Consider the following 27,982-nt stretch of genomic DNA (forward strand, 5'->3'; position numbering starts at 1 on the left):
AGAATGAAAAATATAGTCGTTATAGGCCCCACACAAGAGATAGAAAGTCAAATATGGTGGCTTGATGTGATGATAACGGATTTTAATGGGCAAATAATGGGAAACAAACGAGGGCCTTTATAGAAGTTAATGGAAGAAATGCATTTTGAATTTTTTGATCCCGTTTGGGAAGATTTCTACTTCCGCTTTTTGTAGAAGAGTTTTTTGAAAGTTACATTGTTATCATTTAGCGAGAATATATACATTAGTGTATATCCCAATTTATCTCCAGCTCATACAGATAATCTGTTGGGGAATACACCGATTATGTACATATTATATTCATATGTACATATTATATTCATAAAAGCATACCGTTTATTTGCGTGAAATCGAAACGTAATTTCGACTTACCGAAATAGGATTTGAGAAGAAAAACATAAAAGTTATCGAATCTGAATGCATGGATATGGATTCATCCCTTTCGATTCTTGAACGAAAGCAAATTATTCTTTCGATCAAACCTTGCAACATAAACACGTAAACAACGTCAATCATTTCCCGAAATCAAAATATAATCAAAAGAAATAAGAAAACTATAGGAAGAAATATGCAAGTGATGAATTTTTGGTCAAGGCAAGTGTTTAACACTTGGTCCTTAAGATGAATTTGTCTCGCAACGGTGCTAACGATTTTTCGACAATCATCTCCCAAAATACAACGACCACTTCAAGCCATAGGAACACTCCAAATGGCTTCGACCAACGAACTCGAACAGAATTCCCTCTCTACCATAACAATGATTTTGATGTAAAAGATAATCACTTCTACAAAGTGTTTTATGTAACTTAACATGAAATAAATAATATGAAATTATAGAATAAATTGGAATGACAAATACACATCTAAAGGGTCCTATATATAGAAGATGAAGAGTTGTGGGTGAAGGGACACACCCCAAATCCAGCATTTTTCATGGAAAGTTGCAACACTTCATTTCAAACCTGCATTCTTTCGAAAAGTTGCAACACTTCATTCTTCCAAATTTGGACCGCAATTTCTCATTCATCCAGAATTGGTTTTGAAATTTCAAATATACCATGACGATCTACTCGATAAGTAGAATAAGTTGGTCTATTTATTTTTATAATTTGACCATCGGATCAAGTTCAAACATTCGACCGAATTTGACACGAAGTCACACCTTTTCATTTTTCCAGTTTTACACTTAACCAATTTTCTGTTAATTTTTGAACCAATTCCAACAATCCCTCACAAGAATGGAAATTCAAGTATGCAAATGTAGTGCTATGATGTGATGCAAGTAGAGAGAGAGCGGAAAGCCACTGCATCGGGGATAGTAGCTTCTGGCATTGAACTTCCCTAGTGAAATACCATCGGTCTTACTCGACTAATTGATGAACGTGATGTCTTGAACCATTCAGCCTTTGGTGTAAGTTAAGACAACGATACTCACACAATGTCTTCTCTAAACCGTTCATGGTTCTCATGACTTGGTTCATTTTGGCCCTAAACCCTTCTTGGTTCTGCAAGTATTTAAAGAATTCAAGTCTTGAATAATTCTCATTGAAGCGGCCCCACTTCACACTCATATAGGTGACCTCTTATTAAGAGTATTCTGCCCTACTCCACTTGACTTAATCAAGATATAAGAATCATTAAAAGATTATCTTAACCTCTTGCAACTCTGCAGAAAGCACTTTAATAACATAGGAATGGGTTAGGAAACTATTTTCCTTAGCGCTTCATGGAATCCTCATAATTTAGTTGTCCCTTTGAACCAAGATCTTGGGATCTCCAGTCAACAAGGTAGGGTTACCATTACAAGGACTCTAACGTAGTAGGCTTCAATCCCATTCCTTTTGATATGCAGTATACTTAATCTCTTGGTAAATTTCTTAAAGGTAACACGAGTTTACACCATTGAGATTAACTGCTTAATGGTATTATGTCTATGACTTATACGCCTAGACCTACCATTACATGTGACTTAGTATCTTATCAATTATTGCTAGCAAACGATCAATTTCATTTAATAGATACAAATTGTCACCACCAAAAAATCCTTTCATGAAGTTACATGCTTCTTATTAGCTTTATCTAAAACTTTATCAATTCCAAACAAGATTGAATCATTTCTATCAAATACTACATTAGTCAATCACTTTTACAAGTGGATTTTAGAATCATGGGTATTCAATATCATTATTGAAATATTACCATGCATTTGAACTTTATGAATATTCTTCATATATTCCAATTGTTCTTGAATGTCCAAACAACCGCTACAATTGGCTTCTACCCATTTAATCCACTTTAGACTTAGTGTATATCATCCTTATAATTAGTATAAGGGTTTTCTATCTTTTCACTTTCATAGATATCTTTCTATGATTATAAGATAAAAGCAAATGTAACTGTTAAACTGAGTTACCCCCACAATTTCTCAATTAGGAATACATATGCAGTCTAGTAACGTTGCATCCATAAGTTTTAAACTTTTCATTCAAGTTCACGAGCATTTATGATAACCCCCACGTCTTTGGGTTACAATTGAACTTAGGGTTTAGTAACTCTTTCATAGTTCAATTTATTTATCTCTTAGATAATATCCATATCGAGTGTTTCGTGAAAGTCTAAATACTTTCACAATAGTGGTTGTTGACTCACAATTTATTTCAATTAAAGTTGCATATAACGTACTTCAATCCTATTCTTTTAATTTGATCATTCAAATTAAATCAATGCCATCATATAGACCGGTAATACTTTCAAAACATATACCAACTTAATTGGTTTCATGATTGAAGTCAAATTCAACAATAAAGAGGGCTAAGCATTGCAACTTCTTCAAACATATGCAACTTATCACATTTATGACATTTCACATGATAGTTTTATTTCAACCATCGGTTGAAAAGTTGTGTTCTTAAAAAACACAATCCTACAAGAGGACACACCTCTTGAATTAATCTCTATGAAGAGACATACCCATTAAAAAATAATTATATCAAAAGTCATAATTTTTCATATGAAAGGACGTACCTTTTCATCTAAATTGATCCTATAATGTTTCATAATATTCTACATGATTTTCCACCAATTTCAAGTAACCAAATTAGGACAAATTACATTTTGTCATATTCTTATGCAAATATAATTTTGCACAAATCATCCTATTTAATTTTATTGAAGTCAGAAATTTAACTAAATCATCACATTGAAACTTTTCCAGATTTAAAGAAAGTTCAGCACCATTGCCAACTTTAGGCACAGTTTGTGCTCTGCAAAGTATTTTCATGTCTTAATATTTTCGCAACAATTTTCATTAGAACAAATCACAATTTTTCATACTTCATGCAAATATAAATGGCATAAAAGTCATCTCACTTAATTCCATAAGATTAAATGATACTATCAACATTAATCAAAGTTAGTATAATTTCAACAAGATATGAAAATTTAACCAACTAATTTACCATGTCATATTTCATATTCCAATAAAAGAATAGACATGAAAGTTCATATACCTTCACAATTAGTTGGCATCTATTCCATTAATATTGGAGTTGTATCAATGACCAACATATATAGATCCTATTTAAATAAATATACACGACATATTATTTGATAGGATAATCAAGTTAATGATAGATTATGAAATTGGATTTGAAAATGCATTTAGAAAATGAAGAGTCATCATTTAATAAATTGCCTTAAAAATCACATGCACTTTTTCAAAATAAACCAACTTCATGGTCCTTGACTAATTTATGGAAAGACACGTATTGACAGCCATATATATTGATTAACAATTGCAACTATGTACAATATATAATACTTTATTTTCATCATATACTAAACAAATGGATAGCATGGACACTTAAGACACAATTTATATAATAATATAATAGTTTCTCATGTATGCATCAGTTTTTTTTTTATGTTTTTTTTTAAGAGTTGCACAAAATCCCACCGAGCATAAAACATAAATCGGTGTCGAGTTTATGCAACCAGATTTTATCATCCAATCCATTTAATACTTTGTTCATGCAAATAGAATTATGAAAAATATAAATGCACGAAAACAAAATTCATCTTAAGATTGTTGGGGAATACACCGATTATGTGTATATTATATTTATAAAAACATACCGTTTATTTGCATGAAATTGAAACGTAATTTCGACTTATCGAAATAGGATTTGAAAAGCAAAACATAAAAGTTACCGAATCTGAATGCATGGATATGGATTCATCCCTTTCGATTCTTGAACGAAAGCAAATTATTCTTTTGATCGAACCTTGCAACATAAACATGTAAACAATGTTAATCATTTCCCCAAATCAAAATATAATCAAAAGAAATCAGAAAAATGTAGGAAGAAAGATGCAAGTGATGAATTTTTGGTCGAGGCAAGTGTTTGACACTTAGTCCTTAAGATGAATTTGTCCCGCATCGGTGCTAACGATTTTTCAACAATCATCTCCCAAGAGACAACGACCACGTCAAGCCATAGGGGTACTCCAAATGGCTTCGACCAATGAACTCGAACAGAATTCACTTTCTACTATAACAATGATTTTGATGTAAAAGATAATCAATTCTACAAAGTGTTTTATGTAACTTAACATGAAATGAATAATATGAAATTATGGAATGAATTGGAATGACAAATACACATCCAAGGGGTCCTATATATAGAAGATGAAGGGTTGTGGTGAAGGGACACACCCCAAATCCAGCAATTTTCATGAAAAGTTGCAACACTTCATTTTTCCAAATTTGGATTGCAATTTCTTATTCATCCGGAATTGGTTTCAAGATTTCAAATATACCACGATGATCTACTCTACAAGTAGAATAAGTTGGTCTATTTACTTTTGTAATTTGACAATCGGATCAAGTTCGAACATTCGACCGAAATTGACACGAAGTCACACCTTTTCATTTTTCCAGTTTTACACTTAACCAATTTTCGGTTAATCTTGAACTAATTCCAACATAATCATCATTCAAAATGAAGTTTTTCTCCATCCCTTTGCATCTACTTCATCGTTGGCATCGACTCAAAACTCATATAGATCATTAATGCTTAGCGTATAAGCTCAATTGGACCCTTTGAAGACATTGACTTTCTGATAGTGAAAGAATATTCTATGTCTCACAAACATCCTTACTTCCAAGGTAAGATGGGCATTGCTAACTTGAAGAATAACTATTATCGACCTATTTGCACTTTGTCAAGTGTTTATAGACAATAAACTGATAGAAATGAATGATAAAATAGTAAATAGTATTCACGAGTTCCATGAAATATGTGAATAAAAGTGGTTTGACTTTTATAAAGCGATTATAAACATGACATACTGGTCCTCGGGATCTTGATGTCTTTTTACTCCTTTTTTTTAGGAATTGCAAGAAATTTTTTGCTTGTATCTTAACTTATAATATTCAGAATTATTTGATGTCATCGATACAGGATCCAAAAGGAATTGGAATTGTTTTAGGAACAATACATTTACTTAGGTTTGTCCTCGTAATATCAGTGCAATTTTGGCACGAATGATTAGAATATACTCGAAATCAGAATGAATATATTTTAGTCATTTTTTATTTTTATTGTTATTGTCTAGAATACTTTCTCAAACATGATATAAGTGCATCAAGAGAATTCTGAAAGAGTTCCTTCAGAGTAAGGTAGCTACCATAGTTTTTTCAGCCTAACATAAAAGCTACTTTACTAATGACTACAAAATGTAGTCAATTATCAGTTGCGCTGAAAAAACAATTTAAAACTCGCATTAGAAGATAATTAATCCTCTCTTTACTCATAGTCCAACAGTAAGAAATAAGCAACCAAGAGCAAATGGACAATCATAGCAAGTCTCTCAGTGTAGTTCTCATATCTGCAGCCTTTTCCTCCTGGATGCCCCAACAGAGAATATGTTAGTTTAAGGTCGAAAACAGTGACAGACTGAAAGAGTTTCCAAGATAGCAATCTTTTTCTTGATTACGCATCGGTCGAATATACCAAACGCATCAGCAGTGGAATTCTAATAAAGCTATTAGGAAATTTTTATGTTACCTGCTTGTCAATGCTTCCTTCTTCACACTGATCAAGTGGCATCCCTCTTTAATCATATAGTGACTCTGCTACCCAAAATCTCCGGCACGATTTCCTCTTACAAGCTGTTTCGCGAGGGTTTGTCACTAACAATTAAAAAGGGATCAGACGATTGTGTAAGGGACAAACCTCTTAAGACAAAGTCCCAAAAGGGGGTGTTTTTATTGGCGATAACTTTACAATTGAAAAATAAAAACAGAATGCCTCCAAGGGACGCAAGCACACGAGTTACTGAAAAGAAGTGTTTAAATCTAAACTAAGAAATTGAAAGTTACATATTCTCTGTTTGAGAGTGTTTGATTCGGGGTCCTTTGCTCTGTGTCTTTTCTTCCTTTTAACTTTCTAGATGATCTCTTCGTGATCAACCGCTTAAAAACTAGTTGATCGCTCTATAACTGCCACTTTCTTCATAGTGGCCAACTTGTCATGGAACTACCTTCTCTAACTGCTGCCATTACTTTTGTCTTTCAACCGTCTTCAATTGAATTCCTTGAATCGTGGAACGTGATAGGACTACTCAATAACTGCTTCATTAACCGCATCTTTGGGTAACCATAACATCTTATGCTTGCTAAGATCCTGGGCGACTCGAAGGTTTGGACGAGAACAGGGTCACAGTTCTGGGCGACTGTATGGCAATCCATTTGCTCAAATCTTGGGCGACTTGTAACCTTGGACGATGTTATTACCATATTCATGGGCTTCCCTATTTAGGCATTTATCATGCATTGCCTGATTGGGCCGTTTTTTGGGTTATCTGATTTGGGGATCCTCCAATTGGGCTTCATTCCTTGGGCTTATTCGATTTGGGCTGAACTTTTTTGTGTCAACAATTACCCCCCAATATGGCAGAATTAATACCAATTATTAATTTTTTGCCATATTCATTTTGTGTTTCCCAGCAACACTCGAAATTCTCAAGGATTTCAATCATTGTTTTCTTCCATAGCCTGAAAAGGTGCGACGTTTGCAAACCCTTATAACCCCCAAATACACGCCATTTCATTGCACCACTAAATCACGCCTCATTGTTTCGCGCTTCTCTCTTGCAATATTACTGTTCATCTTCTTGCTTTTTTACTACGTAACTTCGACAAACTCTATTTCGTTCCTAATGGCTGCTTCACAATCCCAGTCTGGTGACTCCTTCAGTTTCGAAGACTTCCAGAAATTCCTCACTTGGCCATACATAACTTCGAACTTCCTTGCACCAGCCAATGTTGAACTCAATGAGTTCTATCTAGGTCCTTCATTTAACAACGCTGAAGCCATCGAATAAGCGACGGTCAGTCAGCTGTTCCCTTGTACTCAGGGCCCTCCGTTTCTAAACTCTTTGTCGCTGAGGCCGCTTCGCGAAAGAGGTATTCGCACTTAGCCTAAATCTGATGTCGTTTTCCGTAGATGGCATGCTCACCTTGTGGACCATGGTCCTACTAAGGCAATTTTTGATAGTGCTAGGATTTTTGATTTGTTAGAAATCTCTTTTCAACCCCCTATTTTTGACCCAACACTTTTTCTAATCGCTTTAAGTTTTTGGTCTTCCGAGTATAATACTTTTGTTTTTCCTCTTGGTCCCATGTCCATTACCTTAAGGGATGTTGGGGCCCTAATAAATCTGCCACCTTTGGGCGATACCATTTTTCCTGGTATTTTGATTTCTAGTGTCGCCCCAAAATTTGATAAAAAACTCATCGAGTCTTATTCAAGTCTGCAAATCTGTCATAACCACTCGAGCGCTGAGCCTTCTCATGCTGAGCGTGTGGACTTTCTTCAGGTTTGGCTTTATAAATACATTTTGTGTGTGCCAAGCCTGAAGCCCTCCATGAGCTATTTACCCATAGCGCCCGAGTTGGCGCGTGGTAGGCCTCTAAATTTGTGTTCTTTCTTTTTAGTTGTCCTCTATAGAGGCATGGCTTCTCTTCAATCCCAATTGAAGAATGGTGCATCTCCCACTGGCCTCTTTGGTTCACTCAAATGTGGTTGAGAGCCTATTTTCCATCGCTTGGTGCTCCATCCTTTTCCAGTCCTTCTGCTAGCTGCTATGGGCTAGCCATTGATCCCCTGACTCCTGTAAATATGTCCAGAAGGGACATTTTTTCATTCTTTTATACTTCGTATTCAATCCCTTCCTTCTTTCCTTTTCCTCCCTTTTTGACTCCTGATTATGTGCAACCTCCATCCACTATAGATAGTGCGAGCACTTCTCTGTTTATTTGGATTCAGTTTTTGACCGGGAGGGAGTTGTTCCATGATTTTTTGACTGGAACCAATGCCAAAGCTGGGGTTGAAATATACGCTCCCCAATTTTTTGCTCGCCAACTTGGCTTTGGCCAAACTTGGCCCGTTCCCCCTTGCTATTCAAGAAATTTAATAGACCGCTTCCACACCATTAATAAGGTAGAGGCAGAAGCTATAAATGCTCGCAATATTCTTTTGACGAGCAACTTTTTATTAGCCCTTTTCAATCCTAGTCGTGCCATCCATCCCCTTTTTGAACGACTCTGGCCGTCAGTGAAGCGCAGATTGTTTGCGACTGATGCCAATCGTGCTTTCCATTCACTGGACCAGTCAAATATTTCTTCCACCTCTCCTGTTTTGGTCACTCTTGTGTCCATTAGGAGTCCCTCTTCCCCGCTCGTGCTAAACAGTCTGCTCGTCCATCGACTTCTCTTCCTGCCAAGCCCACTGCAGCTAAAAGTGCCCCAAGCCGCAAACGGCCAGCCTCAGCATCTCCTATTTTGGAGGATGATGCTGATGATAATGATGAAACCCCTCTCATCGTCAGGAGGAAGGTAATTAAATTGGTTTACTCACAAGCATACCTTTCCATACTTAAAACTTTTCTATGTGCTGATGGTTTATTTGGATTTCTCAGAAAAGTTCAGCCTCTCCTTTGAAAGCTTTGGTGTTGGCAGCTCCTGCTCCATCATCCTCTGCTGAGGCTACTTTGTCCAAACTAGCTAATGAAGGGACTACGCTTAAAGAGAAATCTTCAGTCCCAGAATCTTCATCACAACCAATGGATGAGTCACCTTCTTCCCAGGGCGTCGACCTCCCAAACGTCGAAGCAGAAGGTAATTCATTTTTTGATGCTTCACCTTTGCTTGTGCTATTGATTTTTGATTTATTTTTTTTTTGAGTTCTGCAAATGCTCCCATGAGTCTGCCCGTTGCGGCAAGTTCTTCTCGCTTAGACAAGGGAAAGTCCTCACGAATGGTGGAGCCACAGGTGGTAGATTTCGTTGGGGACATGCCACCTTCCAAGATTGCTGATGAGGTAATCTTTGCTTCACCTTTACTTTCACTTTGTTTAGTGTAGTGAAAACCTTCAATGTTGGTAACTTTCTTTGCAGGATGCTGATAAAATTGTGCGTTCTATCCAAGACTTGTTCTCTTCCTAGGGGCAAGTCAAGACATCTCGCCCTATTTTAGCCAGTCGTCCTTCTGTTTCTTCAGAAGAAGATATGAAGTTTCTCAAGCAGTCGATATTTGAGTATGTGTCCTTCATGGATATGGACATCGGTAAGGCTAGTGCCGCCAAGCATAAGGATAAGCTTGAGCATTTGAATGCGAAATTGAAGCAAGCACTGACACTTTCGTCGCTCAATCTTTCTGTTGATTTTAAAGCGACGTTGAAAGTTGTCCATTCCGATGTCCTCTCCTTGTTGGCCAAAAATGTTGAACTGAAGGCCAAAAGTACTCAATATCTTCGCGCTATATCTGAAAAAGAGTCCTTACTTCTGGAGATCAACAAAGCTGAGGATGAATTGAAAGAAATCTCTTTCGAAGTCATGATTGAAGACTAGTTTGGCTGCACAGATGAAGGAGCTTCAAGCCAAGATGGATGACTGCAAGGCGAGAATGGCTGCTAAAAAGTGTAATGCCTCCCAAGGAATTGAGCGAACTAAGTCTTTGGTCAAGCAGTACAAGAAGCTGGAAGTTGATGATGATGTTGTGGCTGAATTGAATATCACTTCTTCTCGGTAGAGCGAGGACTGGGGGAGACTTAGGAAAAGAATTCGTTTGGTATGGGGCGAATTGAAATTAAGACATATAATGTCTTAACTTTTTCTTTTTGTAACTTTGTATTGACTTTCTCTTTGTAACATTGTACTGATATCCATTGCTAATTTTGATTTTAACAGCAGCCATCATTGTTAATGAATAACTATTTTAGCTTCTTGTGTATTTATTGACGTTTGTCTTTTAATCGTCAATTGCTCAAGCATTTAACTGCTTTCTACTAAAATTATTTGCACATTTTCTCTTGGCATTTCTGCATCTTTTTCCAAGACTTTGGGCCACTTGATTCCATTTGCTAGGCACGAATGTGGCTGTTCATATTCTGTCTCTTCACCTTCACCCACCTATAAATGGACGTATTCTTCACACTTTCCATCTTCATTTCCATTTTCTCCTTCAAAAAACCAATTTGCTGCCATTATTTGGCATTTTGACAGTCAATCCAAAACCTTCGTTTTTCATGGAAATGGATCATCTGATCCGCCCATTTTGCCATCTTTCTTAATGTCACTTTTGGTATGGGAGATATAGGAAATATTCTTTGGCCAGCGAAGCTCTTCCCATCGTCTCCATGTTCTTTACAGGGAGTTCGATGATGGAAGATAATTTTTGAGGGCGCCTGCAAGCCACCTTGCTTGCTGAGAGTGCTTCTCAGCCTCCTTGCCCGTCATTGCAGCGATGCATTTAGGAAGGCGATGCGAAGGCACTTCATCTTCCTTTCTGCTTGCTGAGAGTGCTTCTCGGCCTCTCTGGTTACCTTTGCAGCAGTGCGATCGGGATGGCGATCAAGGCCAGTACACCCTCTTACTCGGCGATCGATCGGGAGATTAGTTTGCTCTTAATTGTAGTTTATAGAGCATTTAGCATCTTGTATTTTGCAACTTTGTAATGAACGTTTGATAATAAATGAATTTATTTGAACGTATTTCGCTCTGGCCCTTTTTACTCTACGATCGTTCAATGCGCTTTGATTATGCTTTTATTTGTTCATTTTCCCATAAGGAAGGAACATATATTTTTAAATATTTGCCATTAATGAACCTCATGTGCTTGGTGCCATCTAAATCTTCCAAATGATAGGCTCCATTAGGCAATACATTATTTACTTTATATGGTCTTTCCCAATTGGGCGACCATTTACCATGCTTTGAATCTTTGCTATCCAAAGGGAGTACTGTTTTCCAAACCAATTCGCCCAGGCTGAACGACTTGACTATAACTTTTTTATTATAAAATTTAGTCATTCTTCATTTTTGAACCTGCAATCTGTCTAGGACGTCTAACTTTAATTCGTCCAACTCCAATAAATTTTGAACTAGTGATTCGGTATACTCATCACCACTTAACTTATGTTGCAAACACACTCTGATTGATTGCACGTTGATTTCTATAGGCAAAATGGGCTCTTATCCATAAGTAAGTTGGAAAGGAGTAATTTTTGTACTTGACCGAGGCGACGTCCTATAAGCCCATAAGGTCTTGTTTAGACATTCGAGCCAATTTCTGGCATTTTCATCTATCATTTTCCTTATAATATTTTTTAGAATCTTATTAGAAGTTTTTGCTTGTCCGTTGGATTGAGCATAATATGGTGTGGAGTTCACTAATTTAACCCCAAACTCGCTCAAGAATTTATTCACTTGATCCCCATTCAAAGACGTTCCATGATCTACCATCAAAGTTTGTGGAATTCCAAATCTATAAATGATGTGATCGCGGATAAATTCTATGACATTCTTTTGGGTGATCTCCTTTAAAGGTACAACATCTACCCACTTAGTGAAATAATCAGTTGCAACTATAACAAAAGTATGTTGCTTGGACGATGGGGAATAAATCTTCCCTATCAGGTCTATCGCCCAACCCTTGAACGGCCAAAGTTTAATAATAGGTGCCATCTCTCGTGCTGGCGCCCTTTGTATTGGACCATGCTTTTGGCATGCTAAACAACTCTTTGCATACTGAACGCATAATTCTCCCATCTTTGGCCAAAAATATCCACTCCTAATAATTAACCATCTCATCCTTTCGCTAGCTTGATGAGCTCCACATATCCCTTCGTGCATTTCAACCATGATCGTCCTAGCTTATTGCAAACTTACACATTTTAGCAATATACCATCAGAGCGTTACTTAAACAACTCTTCATCTATTAGTGTATAGTTTAGTAGATGCAGCTTTATTTTTCTATTATTTCCTTCATTGGGTTTTTTAAGGAACCTTTTAATCCCTGTTCTCCAATCCATTGCATCTCCATCTTGTATGCAATGAAGTTCAATCCTTCTCGCCCTTCTTTGGATCACAGGCAATATGGTTCCATACTTACAAGTAGACTTCCAATTTAAAACCTTTGAGTACCCCGAGGCCATCTGGGCCAACTCATTTGCCACATCATTATATATCCTATTAACGCATTGAAGTTCTACTTGGTCGAATTTTTCTAACAATTCTTGGGCGATTTCACATTGACTCATGATGGAATCATTTTGACATTTAAAATCACCAATCAATTGGTGAATTACCAATTGAGAATCACCTCTAATGATTACGTTCTTTACCCCCATATCTATCATTAGTTCTAGCCCCACGATTAAGGCTTAATATTCGGCCTGATTGTTGGTGCACATCCTATCCAAAGTGAATGCGAACTTGTAGCGAATCCCTAAAAGATTTATCAATGCTACTCCTACTCCTGCACTTGTAGAGGTTTTTGACCCATCAAAATACAACACCCAAGGTTTTAGTTCGAACGAATTGATTTCTAATTCATTTTCTTCAGGTATGTCAAGGCATGGATGATCGGCTAGAAAATTAGTCAAAGCCTGATTTTTGACTGCCTTTTGGGGTATGTATTGTATTACGAATTCTAATAAAGCTAACGTTCAAAGGCCTACCTTTTGGTGTAAAATAGGGCGAGAGAACATATATCTAACCAAATTTATTGTAGAAGTTAAATAAACAGTTACGGACCGTAAATAAGCCCTTAATTTTGTACATGTGAAATACAATGCAAGAAATAATTTTTCGATAGCAGAGTAATTACATTCACATTTTGTTAACCGTCTACTCAAGTAGTAAATCGCCATCTCTTCACCAAATTGGTCTTCTTGCGCGACCATTCCAGCTATTGATTCTCTTTCAACCGATACATACACTTTCATTGGCCGTCCTTGGATTGGTGACACAAACACTGATGGACTTGATAAATATGTCTTCAGACTTTCAAAAGCCTTTTGATGTTCTTCTTTCTAGACGAATTCATCCTGATTTTTCAGCTTTAAAAGTGGCGAAAAGACTTTAGTTCGCCCTGCACAGTTAGAAATAAAGTGTCTTAAAAAGTTTACTTAGCCTAGAAATCTTAGCAATTCTTTTTTGTTGCTAGGTGGGTTGGACTCTAGAATGGCCTTCGCTTTATTTTTATCAAGTTCAATCCCTCTTTTGTGTACCAAGAAATCAAGAAAGTTCCCTGCATTAACACCAAATGCACATTTCAAGGGATTTAACTTTAGCTTAAATTGCTTCATTCGCTCAAATGAACATCTTAACTGTTCGAAATGGTCCTCTTCTTTAATGGATTTGACCACTATATTATCTACATACACTTCAACAAACTTGCTTATCATATCATGAAAAATTAAATTCATTGCCCTTTGATAAGTTGCTCCTGCATTTTTCAGGCCGAAAGACATGACTACCCATTCAAAACATCCTAGAAACCCAGGGCATCTAAAGGCAATTTTGTGTATGTCTTCCTCAGCTATATAAATTTGATTGTATCCTGAATACCCATCCATGAAAGAATACATGACGTGTCCGTCAGTTGAGTCTAATAAAGAATCTACCGTGGGCATTGGATGCTCATCTTTGGGTGTTGCTATGTTTAAATTCCTAAAATCTATGCACACCCTTAGTTTACCATTCATTTTAGTACTGGCACGATATTGGACAACCATTTGACATACCTGGCTGTTCTAATAAAGCATGCTTTTAATAATCGCTCTATCTCTTTCTTAATCTCAGGGAGTACATTAGGAGCAAAACGTCTGGGAGGTTGCCTATGAGGTTTAAAATTAGGCTTAGTTGGTAATCTATGTTCCACCAAGTCTCTATCTAAACCAGGCATTTGTTCATATTCCCAAACAAAACAATCTTTATACTCTTTTAACAAAGCGATTAATTTATCACTAACCTCTTGATCGAGCATCTAGCTGATGAATGTTGGACGACCTTCTCCTTAATTGCCAATATTTACTTTAATTAGAGGGTCTTGTGCTTGAGCGTATCCAGGCTTGATGATCCGCATTACTTCATCGTCCAGCTCCCTTGTAAGCACTTCTTCTTCTAAACAATCCACCTTGTTGACTTCTCGGCAATAATTTGTTCCAATTCGAATACTGCTAATTTGTCTTTTAACGCTTTCAGGGCTGCCTCTTCTTTCGTCTTGTCCTTGTATTCTTTATTGAAAGCCATTAATTTGGCTTTGAAGGCCTGAATATCGACCATTTGCTTTTGTTGTTTAGAACTCATTCAAGACTCCTTGATTATTCTTTTGCCAATTACTGGCTCTTCTAGGGCCACTATATTTGGCCTCATCTGACTGAACATTTCAGTGAGTGCGTCCACTGAAAATGGCTCTTCATTCTGCGCGATAATCTGAGTTTCTTTCCCATCTTGGACTACCTTGACAGGTCCATAGTTTCCTTCGTACATGAACATTTTCACTGAGTTTGCTTCTGCGACAAAAGGCCTATGATCGGCCTGTACCACCCCTGCTTCACCCTTGTTATTCCAAAAAATCAGGCATTGATGGAGCGATGAGGGTATACAGCGACTTCCGTGTATCCAATCTCTTCCTAGTAACACATTGTAACTAGTAGGACCATCTATTACAAAGAAGACCGTGGTCCTAGTAGTTGTCCCTATAGTTATGTCCAATGGCATAACTCCTTTAGTTGCAGTTGCTCCTCCATTGAAACTTGTAAGGATGACTTTTGTTGGAATCATATCCCCTTCTGTCTTTGCAAATTTCCTCATCATCCTAGATGGAATGGTGTTTATAGCTGCTCCATTATTGACAAGCACTTTTGCCACCGGTATGCCGTTAACTAGAGTTTTAACGTACAACGGCCTCAAGTGTTTAGTTAATTTCATGGTTGGCCGCTTAAAAATAACCTTTTCGGCAGCCTCTATTTCTATTTCCTGCTTGTCCTCTGTCGAGTTATCCTTTTGTGATAAGTCAAAGGGCATCATATCGCACTGAGCCTCTGTCTCCTGAATTTCATTTTTACTGTTTTCCAATGCTTCATCTTCCATTACCCAACCTGTGGGAGGAGGCATTATTCTTGGAGGTGATCCATACTTTTCTTTTTTTTGGGCATCCCATACAGAATGTAAAAATTGAAAGAACGCCCAGATGGTTCTCCCAATAAGTCTACTTCACGAATTCCCTCTCGATGTAGTTGCTTCAACAGAGTATTGTACGATACTCCTCTTCTTCTTCTTTCTGCTTCCAGATCAATTTCCTCTTCATTGTCTGTCATACCATCATCTTCCTCACCATTGTAGGCCTCTCTAGAAGTCTGGTCTTCTTCATATTCCAGCACGCATACTTCTCCTTCGTTATCCTCTCTTTCTTCTTCTTCCTTCTCTTTATTCTTGAACTCATTGGCTAGTAAATAGTTATTAGCCACGACAGGAGGTAACGTACCGAACTGAATAGTAAGGGGCTGATTTGGATCTTCTCCATCCCTTCTATCTCGTTCAAACTTCGATCTCCCAGAAGAGGTTTCTGGCAACTCCTTCATTGATTCATCTGTATCAGTCTCTTCACCGTCTTTGAGAACATTTTGATTGGCTACCTCGAGTAGTTTAGGCGCCTTAGGACATGGCACTCCTTGTTGTTGCCTCATCATTCGTCCATAATTTCGTTGAAAACGCCTTTGTTGGGTTCTAGTCATCTCGTTGAAGGGTATCGCCTTTCTTGCATTATACTGGAACGAATGCCATACATTTGGTTGGCGAGGTTGCGGCCTGAATGTTCTCCCACTATTTACTGGCCTGAACTGCCTCTCAAAAGGCGGTCCCCTATAAAACGATGTACCTCGCCCTCTACCAGGCTGAGCGTTTGGGAATAAAGTAGGGCGATGGGGATGCTGCAATATCCCTGGTTTATCCGTATTCCCACTCACTTCTCTTTTACATCTTGTACACAAGACGTCTTCATCTTTTTTTGGCTCCTTCCCTTTAATACGCTCAAAGACACTGGGATGTGGTCCAGGGTCTTCTTCTCCATCATCTATAACCAACTTGAATTTTGGCAACTTGTTTTTGAAACCAGACGTCACCATATTCACTCCAAGTGGCTGTGGAAAAGGATTTTCATCCACTGCCATCTTCTTCTTATCATCGAACGTAATTCGTCCTGATTCAATGACATCCTGTAACACATGGCGAAAAACCAAGCAATTGTTAGTCAAATGTGACCATGCATTATGCCACTTACAATATTTTTTACCCTTAATTTGTTCAGGGTTTGGCAATTTATGCTTATCGCTCAGCTTTATCTGCTTATCCTTATAGAATTTATCAAATATAAGGTCAGCTTTGGTTACATCGAACGAGAACGTTCTAGCTTTTATGTTTTCATAGGCTCATCCTTGCCCGATGGTCTAGGCTTAGCCATTATAGGACAAGTATACGTGTCTCCTTTGACTAATTCGGTCAAACATATTTCGGTCTGATCGTATGACTCGTTATTGATGATATGAACATCAAAATTTGGCCCTTTTGCGAAAATCTGGCAAATTGATGAATCAGGAGAAAGCTACTCCTGTTAATGAACTAAGGAAAAGCCTCATTTTATGATAATCAGTTACGTCACCACTATGCAGTGTGAATCACCCTATGTGTTCTAGAGTAGACACCTCCCCTAAACCGGTAAATAGTGAGAATTCGACACTTTATACCCTCTGGGCCATGGATATGTTTGGTCTACCCAATCAGGATATGGCTTTGTGTAAGTCAGCCTAATGACAGGACGTACCCCAAAAGTCATCTGATCCTGTACGATTTCCATAATTTGATTCCTCAACATGACGTTGGTGTCATACGAAATTCCTACAGGTTGGTTAACCGGTTGATTTGTTTGAAGCCTGATGTTTGGTCCTTGATTGGCAACAAAGTTACCATGATTTGGGTCATTATTACCATTAGCCTGAACATTTATTCTCTCATTAACACGTGGGGTATTCTGCCCATTATTTAGGACATTATCTCTTACATTTGGATTACCCCCCAAGTTAGGCGTACCACTACCATTATTCTGATTTGGCATTACACCATCCCCTTGGTTTAAAGTAGAGGGACCGAAAGGTGGTTCTACCCCTTGACTTGGATTTAGGACTGGGGGATTATATCCTACAATTGTCCTAGTTTGAAAGTGGTTTGCAAGAGGCATAACTGGTTGACAAATTTGGCCTACTAATTTATTCATTATTTCGTTCAAAGTATTCAGTTGTTTGGCCATGTTGTCATAATGTGTATTCCCATTTTGGGTAAATCTTTCCATATTATGAATGTTTCGAAGATTTACCTGTTCAACGACATCTTGTGTAAGTTCTCCAAGTAGTGCCGCATAGTTCGAGGACTCAACTCTGTCATTGATTCGTAACGACTGTTACTACTCTGATTCTGTCAATCTGTTCGTGGAGAGCTATGTTACTCCTCATATCGCTCGATCACAGATTGGACTCCTCCCTGACTTGCTGCTTCCTTATCGGATCTCTGAGGCATATTGTTTCACCTTTTGTATCTTCAACACCAAACACCACTGTCCTACTGGGCGTGCCAAATTGTTTCGCGCGGGTTAGTTGCAAATAATTAAAAAGGGATCAGACGATTGTGCAAGGGACAAACCTCTTGAAACAAAGTCCCAAAAAGTGGTGTTTTTATTGGCGATGACTTTACAATTGGAAAATAAAAACAGAATGTCTCCAAGGGGCGCAAGCACACGAGTTACTGAAAAGAAGTGCTTAAATCTAAACTAGAAAATTGAAAGTTACACATTCTCTGTTTGAGAGTGTTTGATTCGGGGTCCTTTGCTCTATGTCTTTTCTTCGTTTTATACTCTCTGGATGATCTCTTCGTGATCAACCGCTTAAAAACTGCTCGATCGCTCTATAACTGCCCACTTTCTTCATAGTGGCCAACTTGTCATGGAACTGCCTTCTCTAACTGCTGCCATTACTTTTGTCTTTCAATCGTCTTCAATTGAATTCCTTGAATCGTGGAACGTGATAGGGCTACTCAATAACTGCTTCATTAATCCCACCTTTGGGTAACCATAACATCTTATGTTTGCTAAGATCCTGGGCGACTCAAAGGTTTGGGCGAGAACAGGGCCACAGTTCTGGGCGACTGCATGGCAATCCATTCGCTCAAATCTTGGGCGACTTATAACCTTGGACGATGGTATTACCGTGTTCATGGGCTTCCCTATTTGAGCCTTTATCTTGCATTGTCTGATTGGGTTGTTTTTTGGGTTATCTGATTTGGGGATCCTCCAATTAGACTTCATTCCTTGGGCTTATTTGATTTGGGTTGAACTTTTGTGTGTCAACACAAGCAAAGGTGTAGGCCCTTCTTTTCCACTCCCACTCAAGTTCAGTTCCCACTTGCTCGCCCCGGCTCCACCATACCGAGCTCATTAATGCCTTTTTCATTGAGCCCCACCCCAGCCGTGGTGGCTCAGCCCATGTCGTGGTGATTGAGGCTTCTGTATACGGTTCTTGATATACAGCTCCTTTCCTCTAACTCCACCTTTTCTTAAGAGCCGCTGCCATGCATAAGCCGATCAATAAAAAGGAAGTGCAAGCAAATAATGCAACAGCCTTTTGCATTGATAACTTCATTTGGTCTTCTAAACTCCATAAAGCTTCTATGCATACTGAAAATCAGCAACAATGGTGAAAAAGGCTGTATTTTTTATTACAGAAGAATGTGAAGAAAATTGTTTGCATGCACGAAAGTTTCCATGTGAGAATCACCGATAGCTAGGGTTGGATTCTCGTGTTTTCGATTTGTGGGACATGCAATTAATAAGCCGCTGGCAATTACTCACCGTTAGGAGCTAATAAAACTCTCACGCGATACGCAAGAATGTTGTAAACTAGTACACAGCTGATTGATTGTGTGGATTTGTCTTTTTCCTATAGTCCTCGACTATGCCGGCATTAGCTTCAGTGTCCTATTTGTGACATAGTGAAGGAAAATTTAGAACAAGCTACCAAACTCGTCGTCAATTAACATTCCATTTTTTGTTGTGAAGCTGTCCATTGGATGATGTACAGAAGTTAAATTGAGCAAAAGATATTCTTCAAGTTCAAAAACAAATGTGTGGAAAAAAAAAAAAAAGAATAACGACATTCATAGTGAAGACTACTGGCCAGTCGTCTTACGTGATAAATATATGTCAGTTTATTATTGATGCATAAGCAATAAAAAATTATTATATTAATGTATCAAATAATAAACTGATATATATATGCCACGTACGACGACTATAGATAATATTCACAATGAATAACATTACTCAAAAAAAAAAAAAAAAAAATCCAATAATACTTGACCATTGTAACATTTTTGTGCCTAAATTTTTCGCTCAAATTCTTATCTTCAACATTTTGTTCGCAATGATTTTTCTGCTTGGGTGCTTTGAATTGAAAGAAACATTTTATCACACTTTTGTATTTGTCATGTTTTCAAAAATATGATGGGCAAATAATTCATTTTAGGCTACGAATAGATCTTTGATCATAAATTGTTACTAGGACTACCCTTATTTGAGCCAATTTCCTAAAACTCATTTTCAATCATACATTCTCTCAATAAGATAATTTTACATATAAATCCAAAAATTTTCTTACTTTTTAACTCGATTTTTTTTTTAATATTTACGTGTAAAATATTTTATTATAAAAATATGTGATCGAAAGTAAGCTTAAAATAAAATGTGTTTGAGACTAACGAGAACCATAGTCCAAATAAAATAATATATTCTGATATGCATGATGTCTTTCTGTGATTATTATTTGTAAATAACAATAAATCATAGGAAAAGAAAAGTATAATTCACTAGAGTCAAAAGATTTTGACAATATTGAAATAGTAATATGGTATTTCAATGCCTTATTTGATAAAGAATAAAATTAATTTTTTAGTAGATTTCAAAAATATCAATCAAATATATGATTAAAAAGTTTTAGATTCCATGATATTCAATGTTCATCTCTTCCAAACAAGTCAAAGAATTCCAAAGACAAAGAGACGAAAAAAGTGCGGGCAAAAGTTTAGAGCATGTTTGGGAATGATTTTGAGAATTGATTTTTTGACCGTTAAGAGAAAAGTAGGATCTACCTGTAAGAGAAGAAGTCAAATATGACGACTGAAATAATGAAATAACGGTAAAAAAATTAAATTTTTGGGAGAAAAAATCACTAACAAGCAGCCCTTAAAATGGGGAATCAGGCAAATTCAAATCTATAAATTAGTACTGGTTTAATCCTTAACTTATCCAAATTGAATTTTGGCGCCAAATCCCCAATCCTCCTCAAAAACAAAAATAAGTGCACGAAAACGGAAGATGAAAATTTTCCAATTTGTTGTACCGCCTTGCGAAAATTTCCTCTTATCATATTCAAATTAGTTCGTTCAAATCAAAATCGAAATCCAGCACCGCCAATTTTTAACGTTTTCACATATTTTTTGATTTTTCACTCTCATAGTTTCGACTTCCCGCCGCTTTGAAATCCTCCAATTTATTATAGTAGCTTCAAGATTTACTATTCCATTGTTATCTTCGAATCTTCGCTCTGCTTAATTCAACCCCTTCAAACTTCAAAATCCAGTTTCGCACCTTTCTTTGTGATCTCTCAGAATGGAGGGCAGATTTCATGGGTTGCCTCCTCTGAAAAGGTTCAGGCTGATGCAACAAGAACTAGAAGAAAATAATATTGATAATTTCCAGGAATCGAAAGACAATCCGATGACCCCTTTATGCCTTCCGGCCAAAAAGCGTAAGGAATCCCGAGATTCACCACCTTTTCTTCCCAGTCCCACGGCCATTAATGGTTACCGCTTGCCGGCCAAGAAAAGGGTTTATGCCATTCAACCGTTCGATCTCAACGTCGAATACACTCCATCATTTGATGCTGGAAAACAAGAAAACCAGCAAAAAGACTTGCAGGAAGCAAAGGAAATATGTATTCCAGGAGGACCTGAAGGTGAAGTAAAAAAAATCGAGGTTGAAAGTAAAGACGAAGAAGAAGACGTTAAGGAAAATGACGATGATGGGATTGTGTGCGCTATATGTGATAGCACAGATGGGGATCCAACAGATCCCATTGTGCTTTGCGATGGTTGTGATTTAATGATTCACACCACATGTTATGGCCATCCATTCACAAAGGGTGTCCCAGAAGGTGATTGGTTTTGCGCCCAATGCTTGAAGAATCAGAAAGACGCTACCTCAAAGGCATTTTCTTGCTGCCTCTGCCCTGTAACCGGTGGTGCATTGAAGCCCACAAAAGATGGCAAGTGGGCTCATGTTGTGTGTGCACTGTTTGTGCCAGAAGTGTTCTTCAGTGACCCTGAAGGCAGAGAAGGAATTGATTGCACCAAGGTGCCAAAGTGGCGGTGGGAGAAAAAATGCTACATTTGCAGGGCTAAAAATGGGTGCGTGATTGATTGTTCTGAACCTAAGTGCCCTTTGGCTTTCCATGTTACTTGTGGATTGAAAGAAGAGTTGTGCATTGAGTATAAAGAAGGAAGAAATAGTGGGGCTATTGTTGCTGGCTTCTGCAGAACCCACACTGATTTGTGGAAGAAGGTAATGACATTATGGACATCTTGTTTACATTTTTTTGTCTCTCTCTACTTGTTGATGTAGTCTTCAAGACTTTCTATTCTATTCAATTATGCTGATGAATTGATTATTTTTGTGGTTTTGTTGACAATTTTTAGTTGTCTGTTTCTGATTTTGTTCGAATTTTGCAGCAAGAACAAACGGGGAAGTTCAAGATTGTGGCTAGAGAGGAGCACAAGAAATAGGAAGAAGTTATTTTATTTATTTTATTGGTCAGGAAATGGTGATTTTTAGTGTTTTGATCTTGTAGTATGTGGGAAATAGGTTCTCTTTGTGATAAAGTAGGGGTTTGATTTCTAGTTTAAAATAAGTGATTTTGGATTGGATTAAGGAGATTGTCAACTTTGTTACAATTTTACTTTAGCTAATTTTGAATGGCATTCAATTTTACTTTTCTTTTCTTGGATATGGAATATGATAAAACTTGAAATTTTGGTATGAACATTCAAATGGTTCTAAATTTATAGAGGCCAATACTTGCATAAACTAATGTCTCTTCTCAATATACATCCTAATCAAACTAAACATTATGTTACATGATATGAATCTCTTAAGGATTCATACACATAATTCGCATAAACCTCCTCACACCACCCCCACAATTCATAAAAAAAATAAGTCATCTTTGCCGTTACTTGATGTTCATCCTCCCCCTTGGTTATCCAAGTCGAAAGCTCCTTTGTAGTACCATTCAGGTGATCTACCACTAAGTTGGTACAAACTGAACAGCAACAACTTCGTAAGCAACAATCCTTGCTGCACTCAACTGAGAGTTGGCTTGAACCATTTTCATGTTTAAAGCAATTATTCCTTCGTGAGCAGCATCCCCTGTTGCACTCAACTTTTCAGCGTTGTTTCAAGTATAACGTATTGGTCAAGTTCTTTGTCATATAAAGTTGTTCCAACTTTCAATTACAATGCAGTTGCAATTTTCTCCTTTAGAACATCCTGCAGAATTTAATTCAATAAATGTAGATGAATTTGAGATTGGGCTTTCCGATTCTTATGCTACCTTTCATCTTACGTCTAGGTTGAAGGCATCTTCTTAAAGCCAAGCAAGGCTTTCTCCAAATTCATCTGCGTGAACCACTTGCATCTTCACTAGCCATAAAGCAAATATCGTGTTTCGATTGAATAACAAAATATCATATTTTATCTTTGCCATACGGAATAATCAATCTTTTTCTTATATCACTTGTTATGAATTGAACGCAAGATAATGACAATAATAAAAGAGGCATTTTAAAAAATGTTCAATTTTATGGGTGTCAATTCAAAAATGTCCCATTTTTAAATTTAGTACTAAACTGTCTATTATACCCTTAATGAAAAAATGAAGCAATTAAAATTTTCCCAATTTTTCACAGATTACGAGAAGTAGCTTCTATGAGAAGTTATATTAAAATGATATTTTCGACATTTCAAATGTCATTTTCGATATTTGAACCCCGTTTATATTTTCAAAGTACACACGTCAAATTACAATATTAAATGTTTTCGACATTTTAAATGTTGTTATTAACATATTAAATGTCTAGAGTAACATTTCATTCTGAACATGAAATTTCTCTACACTTGAAAAGTAGTTCTCGATATTTCTGTGTCAATGAGAAAAATAGCATTTATTGTGATTTGACATGTGACTTTTGAAATTAGTAAGGTCGGTTACGTGTCAAAATTTTATTGGCCAATAAAATTTTTAATTGCAAAAATGTCCATTTTTGTCCTTGTGGGGAATTATAAATTGTTAACAAGGGCATTTTGGTCTAGATTATTTCAAAATGGACATTTTTGTAAGGATTTGCAATGATGGACATTTTTTACAAATGGATATATGAAAGTAGACATTTCTAGTAATTTCCTCATAATAAAATAAATAAGAACAAACTAAAAACATCAAGATTTATGTGAAAATCCAAGATCGGAAAAAACCATGGGCAAGGGAGGAGAAATTCACTATAATCAATAGTAATTATTTTTACAACAAGATCTCAATACTCTTAATTAAGATTTAAAACTTTCAAAATGTTGTATGAATGTTATAGAAACAATATAAGCCGTGACTTATATATATAAACTCTAGAAATCAAGTTGTAGATGGATAGGGGTCTAAAAACATGTCAACATGCGAGACTGGCCGGGGCAAAATAACCCTGCTGCTTGAGCGACACGATAGCAATAGGTTGGCAATAGCTCCGCCGCTCAGAAAATATGTAGGAGTTGCTCGAGCGGCAAGTTTGTGAAAATGCGACGATTCTTTTTCTCAATCTATAATTTTGATTTCTTTAAGACCATTTCAATCAAAACTCCTATACCCACTAAAATTTGAGACAAACTACTACAGTACTTTTAATCTCACTACTGATAAGTGCTCTTATATGTAATGATTGAAAGATCGAGTTTAATTTTTTATATTATAATCAAATAATTAAGCCCCGTTTGGCCCCCATTTTTGGTAATGAAAATGGGAGGAATAGTGTTTTGTTGAAAAAATGAGTGGTTGAAAAAGAAGGAAAAATTTTCGATTTACGTGTAATATTATTTTATGAAAGATTGTATGGTTGAAAATAGGAGAGAGAAAAATAAAATGTAATGAAATGTAATTTAATGGGAATCAAACAGAGGCTAAAACCTTATCAGTTTATGTGAGAAAAAAAAAATACAATTTGTCAATTTATAACTTTAAAATAAAATAAAATGTGAGAGACCCTTTTATTGGAGTATGTAAAGGAAAAAGTTGAAGGCACTTAATACTAGAATAGATCGATTCACGTGCTTCTCTTCTTGATCGATAAATCAAATCTTAAACGACCGTTAATCTCAAAATTCTACAAGTCAAAAGTACAATGTAACCAATTAATATTATTCTGTATATTTTTGAAATGCTACCTACTAAAGATAAGTCTCCTCATCCAGGGCTACTCCAATAGCTGGGGCCACACAAGGCCTTCTAGCAGGGTTGACCTACTAATTGGCTAGTGGCTACTTACGTGGTAGTACGATGTATTGATTTTTATTTTTTTATTTTATAAACTTTAATTATCAAAAAGAATATTTTTTTTTCTTGCAAATGAGCAAGGAAAGTGATTCAAAAACTTGTTCATATCAAATAATTTATCATTCCCTTAGTTTGGAGTAAAATATTGTAAACTCTAGATCATGAAAAAAAATATTTTTACCCCATTAATTTAGTGTATTGGATTGAGCCCTTGTTTGAGTCACATTATTTTTCTTGGAATGCATTTTTGAATAGTGTATTAATAGAAAATGTGTGGTTAAAAAATAAAAAAAAGTTTTGAATTTGCGTACAATATCAGGTTATTGAAAAATGTGTAGTTGAAATGATGTCAAATCATTGTTTAAGAATGTATTTTTTTGAAAAAATGTGATTGAAACATGCCCTGAATTTCTAGTATGATCATCAATGTCCTATTGGTAAGCTCGACTAATTCGACACCACTATATATAATTAAGAAATTAGACTTATGCGTGTGACAAAATTAATCTATTATCTTATCATCTATATTATCTATTATTAAATTTATTGTACCAAATATGTCGACCTGACTTTTAGTGGGAATTGAAGAGCAAAGATAAAACAATGAAAAGGTCAAGAGCCACATTTGAATATTTGCACTCTTGGCTCCCTTCTTATCCACAAAGATTTCTAGTTAACGGCTCATAAGAAGGATTATAGCCGTTAATCCCATTTGTCCTTTCCCCTTATTTAAAAATATTGGACATTTCTTGATCCTTATATATATACACACACACACACACACTAAATAATCACTCTCACTTGTACTACTTCAGTTTATAGAAAGTGCAACTCTGCATAGAAGTCACCAATGGCTAAAGCAACTCATCCATCTCTTTTCCTCATTTATTTCATTTCAGGTAGATTTTCTATGTTTTCTTTTCTTGCCGGTTTTTTTTTTCGTCTGAACCTTACCCTAAAACTGAATAATCAGCTAATAATGTTTCTGCAGTACTTGGGAGCCTAACATTGGCGAACCAACAGGTAACTTCAAGTGCATATTCAATATACAAGATCGAAACAAATTATATAATGAACAATATTTTAACTTTTTTTCCTTCTTTAATACTTAGTACTGACTGATACACACCAAGAATTTCACTTAGGAAATAGAAATGAACAAAAAGAAATTGCCTAACTCCAAATTTATCGAGAATCGTGTGGTTGTGTTGCAGAAAACATGGTGCGTGGCGAAACCTTCGTCCGAACAAGGCACTCTGTTGGCAAATCTTAACTATGCGTGTTCGCAGGTGGATTGTAGGGTTCTGCAGAAGGGTTGCTCTTGCTTTGTACCAGATAATCTAATTAACCATGCTTCAGTGGCCATGGATCTATATTACCAGTCTAAGGGAAGGAACCATTGGAACTGCTATTTTGGGAACTCAGGACTCGTTGTACTAACTGATCCAAGTAAGATTAAAAACAAAAAATCTCCAAATATTAAAATTTATTATACGTAGTGCCTCCTTTTTAAAAAATTAGAGAGAATCATTTTGATAATCTCTGAATAATGTTTTTTCGTGGATACAGGCTATGGGAGCTGCATTTATGGATAAGGATGATTCGGATCTGCAAAGAAATGAGATTTGAATTGTTTTATGAATATAGGAATCGTTAATGCTGAAAGAAAGTCTCATTTATTATATGTTTTTTCCTTTTATTTTTCCCTATAATCGTGTCTACTAGGGGTGGGCGTGGGTAACTGAACCGAACCGAAACCAAATTTTTGGGTATTTAGTAAATGGAACCATCGGGTCCAAATATAATTATGGAACCATTTGGGTTCGGTTCCGTTCGATTCTGTACTATAATTAAATTTTTTAACATTTATAATAACATTATATAAATACAACTAATGACACATTCAATTGTTTTGAAATGTCAGAGACTAGTAGACTACCTTATTCAAATGATCGCTACGGTTAAAATTTCGGTTGGCGGAGGTCACAGCGTCGGTCGACAATTATATAAGTTTTGGAATGTCAGCGAGACTGCGAGAGTCGAGACAACGTTATGCACTTTAATGTTGGTGTTTAGGGTTATTTAGTGGGTTGGATCTTGTTGGACTAAGAAATGAGACAATAAAATAGGTAATTGGGTCAAAAATTAAAAAAATTAGAAATGAAACAAATTATTGGGCAAAAAATTTGGATTTAGGAATTGTTAATGTGTTCTACTCCATGAGTAGATTAATATGGTATATTTATTTTCTCAAAACCAATTTAGGGTGAATGAGAAATTAAGGTCAAAAGATGCCCACTTGATATTGAAATAAAATAGGTGGAAAATTGAAAAATCCCAATCCCACATAGGAAAACTAGAAGAATATAAACCACCTTATATAGCTCAAGTTTGGGATTTGGGTTTGGGCCCCAAGGGGTACCAATAGTCTTTGAGGGGGAGAGAACTTACATGCTAGTAGGTTAAGCCAAAACCCACACGCGCGCGCTGCCGTCCGTCCGACCGGCGGACTCGGCTCGGCACGGTCACGGGTCGTGGGTTTGGGCCAAGCTGATATATATTTTTTGGTAAAATAACATTTAATTATATTATTTTATTATTATAATAATAATAATATATTTTATGTTATTTTTTTCTTCCCCAAATTTTCTGTGTGTGACACGTGGTACGGTGCTTCTAGAATTTAGCAGGTTGTGGCCGTTGACTGTCCAAGTGACGGTTGACTGTCCAAAGTGGCGGTTTGTGTCTTTTGGACACAACCTTTCAACATCTATAAATAGATCCCCATACCCCGATTTTTATTCATTCCAAAAATCAGAATTGATTTTCTACTCTCCCGAAATTATCCCTTTGTCCCTGCATAATTTCTGTTTTTATAATTCAGTCCTCGAAAATTACTTTTCGTGCATTTCAC

The 27,982-nt window shown here is 36.5% G+C and overlaps 2 protein-coding genes across 4 annotated transcripts; both read left to right on the forward strand.

Moving 5' to 3' along the window:
* Positions 1 to 20,878: 20,878 nt before the first annotated feature.
* On the forward strand, positions 20,879 to 22,466 carry LOC111402555 (protein Jade-1). Its single transcript, XM_023030939.1, has 2 exons — positions 20,879 to 22,034; positions 22,202 to 22,466. Exons 1-2 carry the CDS (start codon positions 21,084 to 21,086, stop codon positions 22,253 to 22,255), a joined length of 1,005 nt encoding a protein of 334 aa, XP_022886707.1. The 5' UTR covers positions 20,879 to 21,083; the 3' UTR covers positions 22,256 to 22,466.
* Positions 22,467 to 25,870: 3,404 nt separating this feature from the next.
* On the forward strand, positions 25,871 to 26,750 carry LOC111402806 (glucan endo-1,3-beta-D-glucosidase). 3 transcript variants are annotated; one of them, XM_023031134.1, is made up of 4 exons: positions 25,871 to 25,967; positions 26,042 to 26,091; positions 26,283 to 26,517; positions 26,638 to 26,750. In XM_023031134.1, exons 1-4 carry the CDS (start codon positions 25,919 to 25,921, stop codon positions 26,661 to 26,663), a joined length of 360 nt encoding a protein of 119 aa, XP_022886902.1. In that variant the 5' UTR covers positions 25,871 to 25,918; the 3' UTR covers positions 26,664 to 26,750. The 3 variants fall into 3 exon arrangements, with proteins under 3 accessions (XP_022886902.1, XP_022886904.1, XP_022886903.1); XM_023031136.1 differs by having other exon boundaries at positions 26,358 to 26,517; XM_023031135.1 differs by having other exon boundaries at positions 26,060 to 26,091.
* Positions 26,751 to 27,982: the final 1,232 nt, after the last annotated feature.

Source organism: Olea europaea, chromosome 10 (genome assembly GCF_002742605.1).
Source record: "Olea europaea var. sylvestris chromosome 10, O_europaea_v1, whole genome shotgun sequence".
Classification (NCBI taxonomy): Eukaryota; Viridiplantae; Streptophyta; class Magnoliopsida; order Lamiales; family Oleaceae; genus Olea; species Olea europaea.

Coding starts and splice junctions, on each gene's coding strand:
- LOC111402555 (XM_023030939.1), top strand. CDS start 21,084: ATGGAGGGCAGATTTCATGGGTTGCCTCCTCTGAAAAGGTTCAGGCTG. Junction 22,035..22,201: donor ACACTGATTTGTGGAAGAAG/GTAATGACATTA, acceptor CGAATTTTGCAG/CAAGAACAAACGGGGAAGTT.
- LOC111402806 (XM_023031134.1), top strand. CDS start 25,919: ATGGCTAAAGCAACTCATCCATCTCTTTTCCTCATTTATTTCATTTCA. Junction 25,968..26,041: donor CCTCATTTATTTCATTTCAG/GTAGATTTTCTA, acceptor CTGAATAATCAG/CTAATAATGTTTCTGCAGTA. Junction 26,092..26,282: donor TAACATTGGCGAACCAACAG/GTAACTTCAAGT, acceptor GTTGTGTTGCAG/AAAACATGGTGCGTGGCGAA.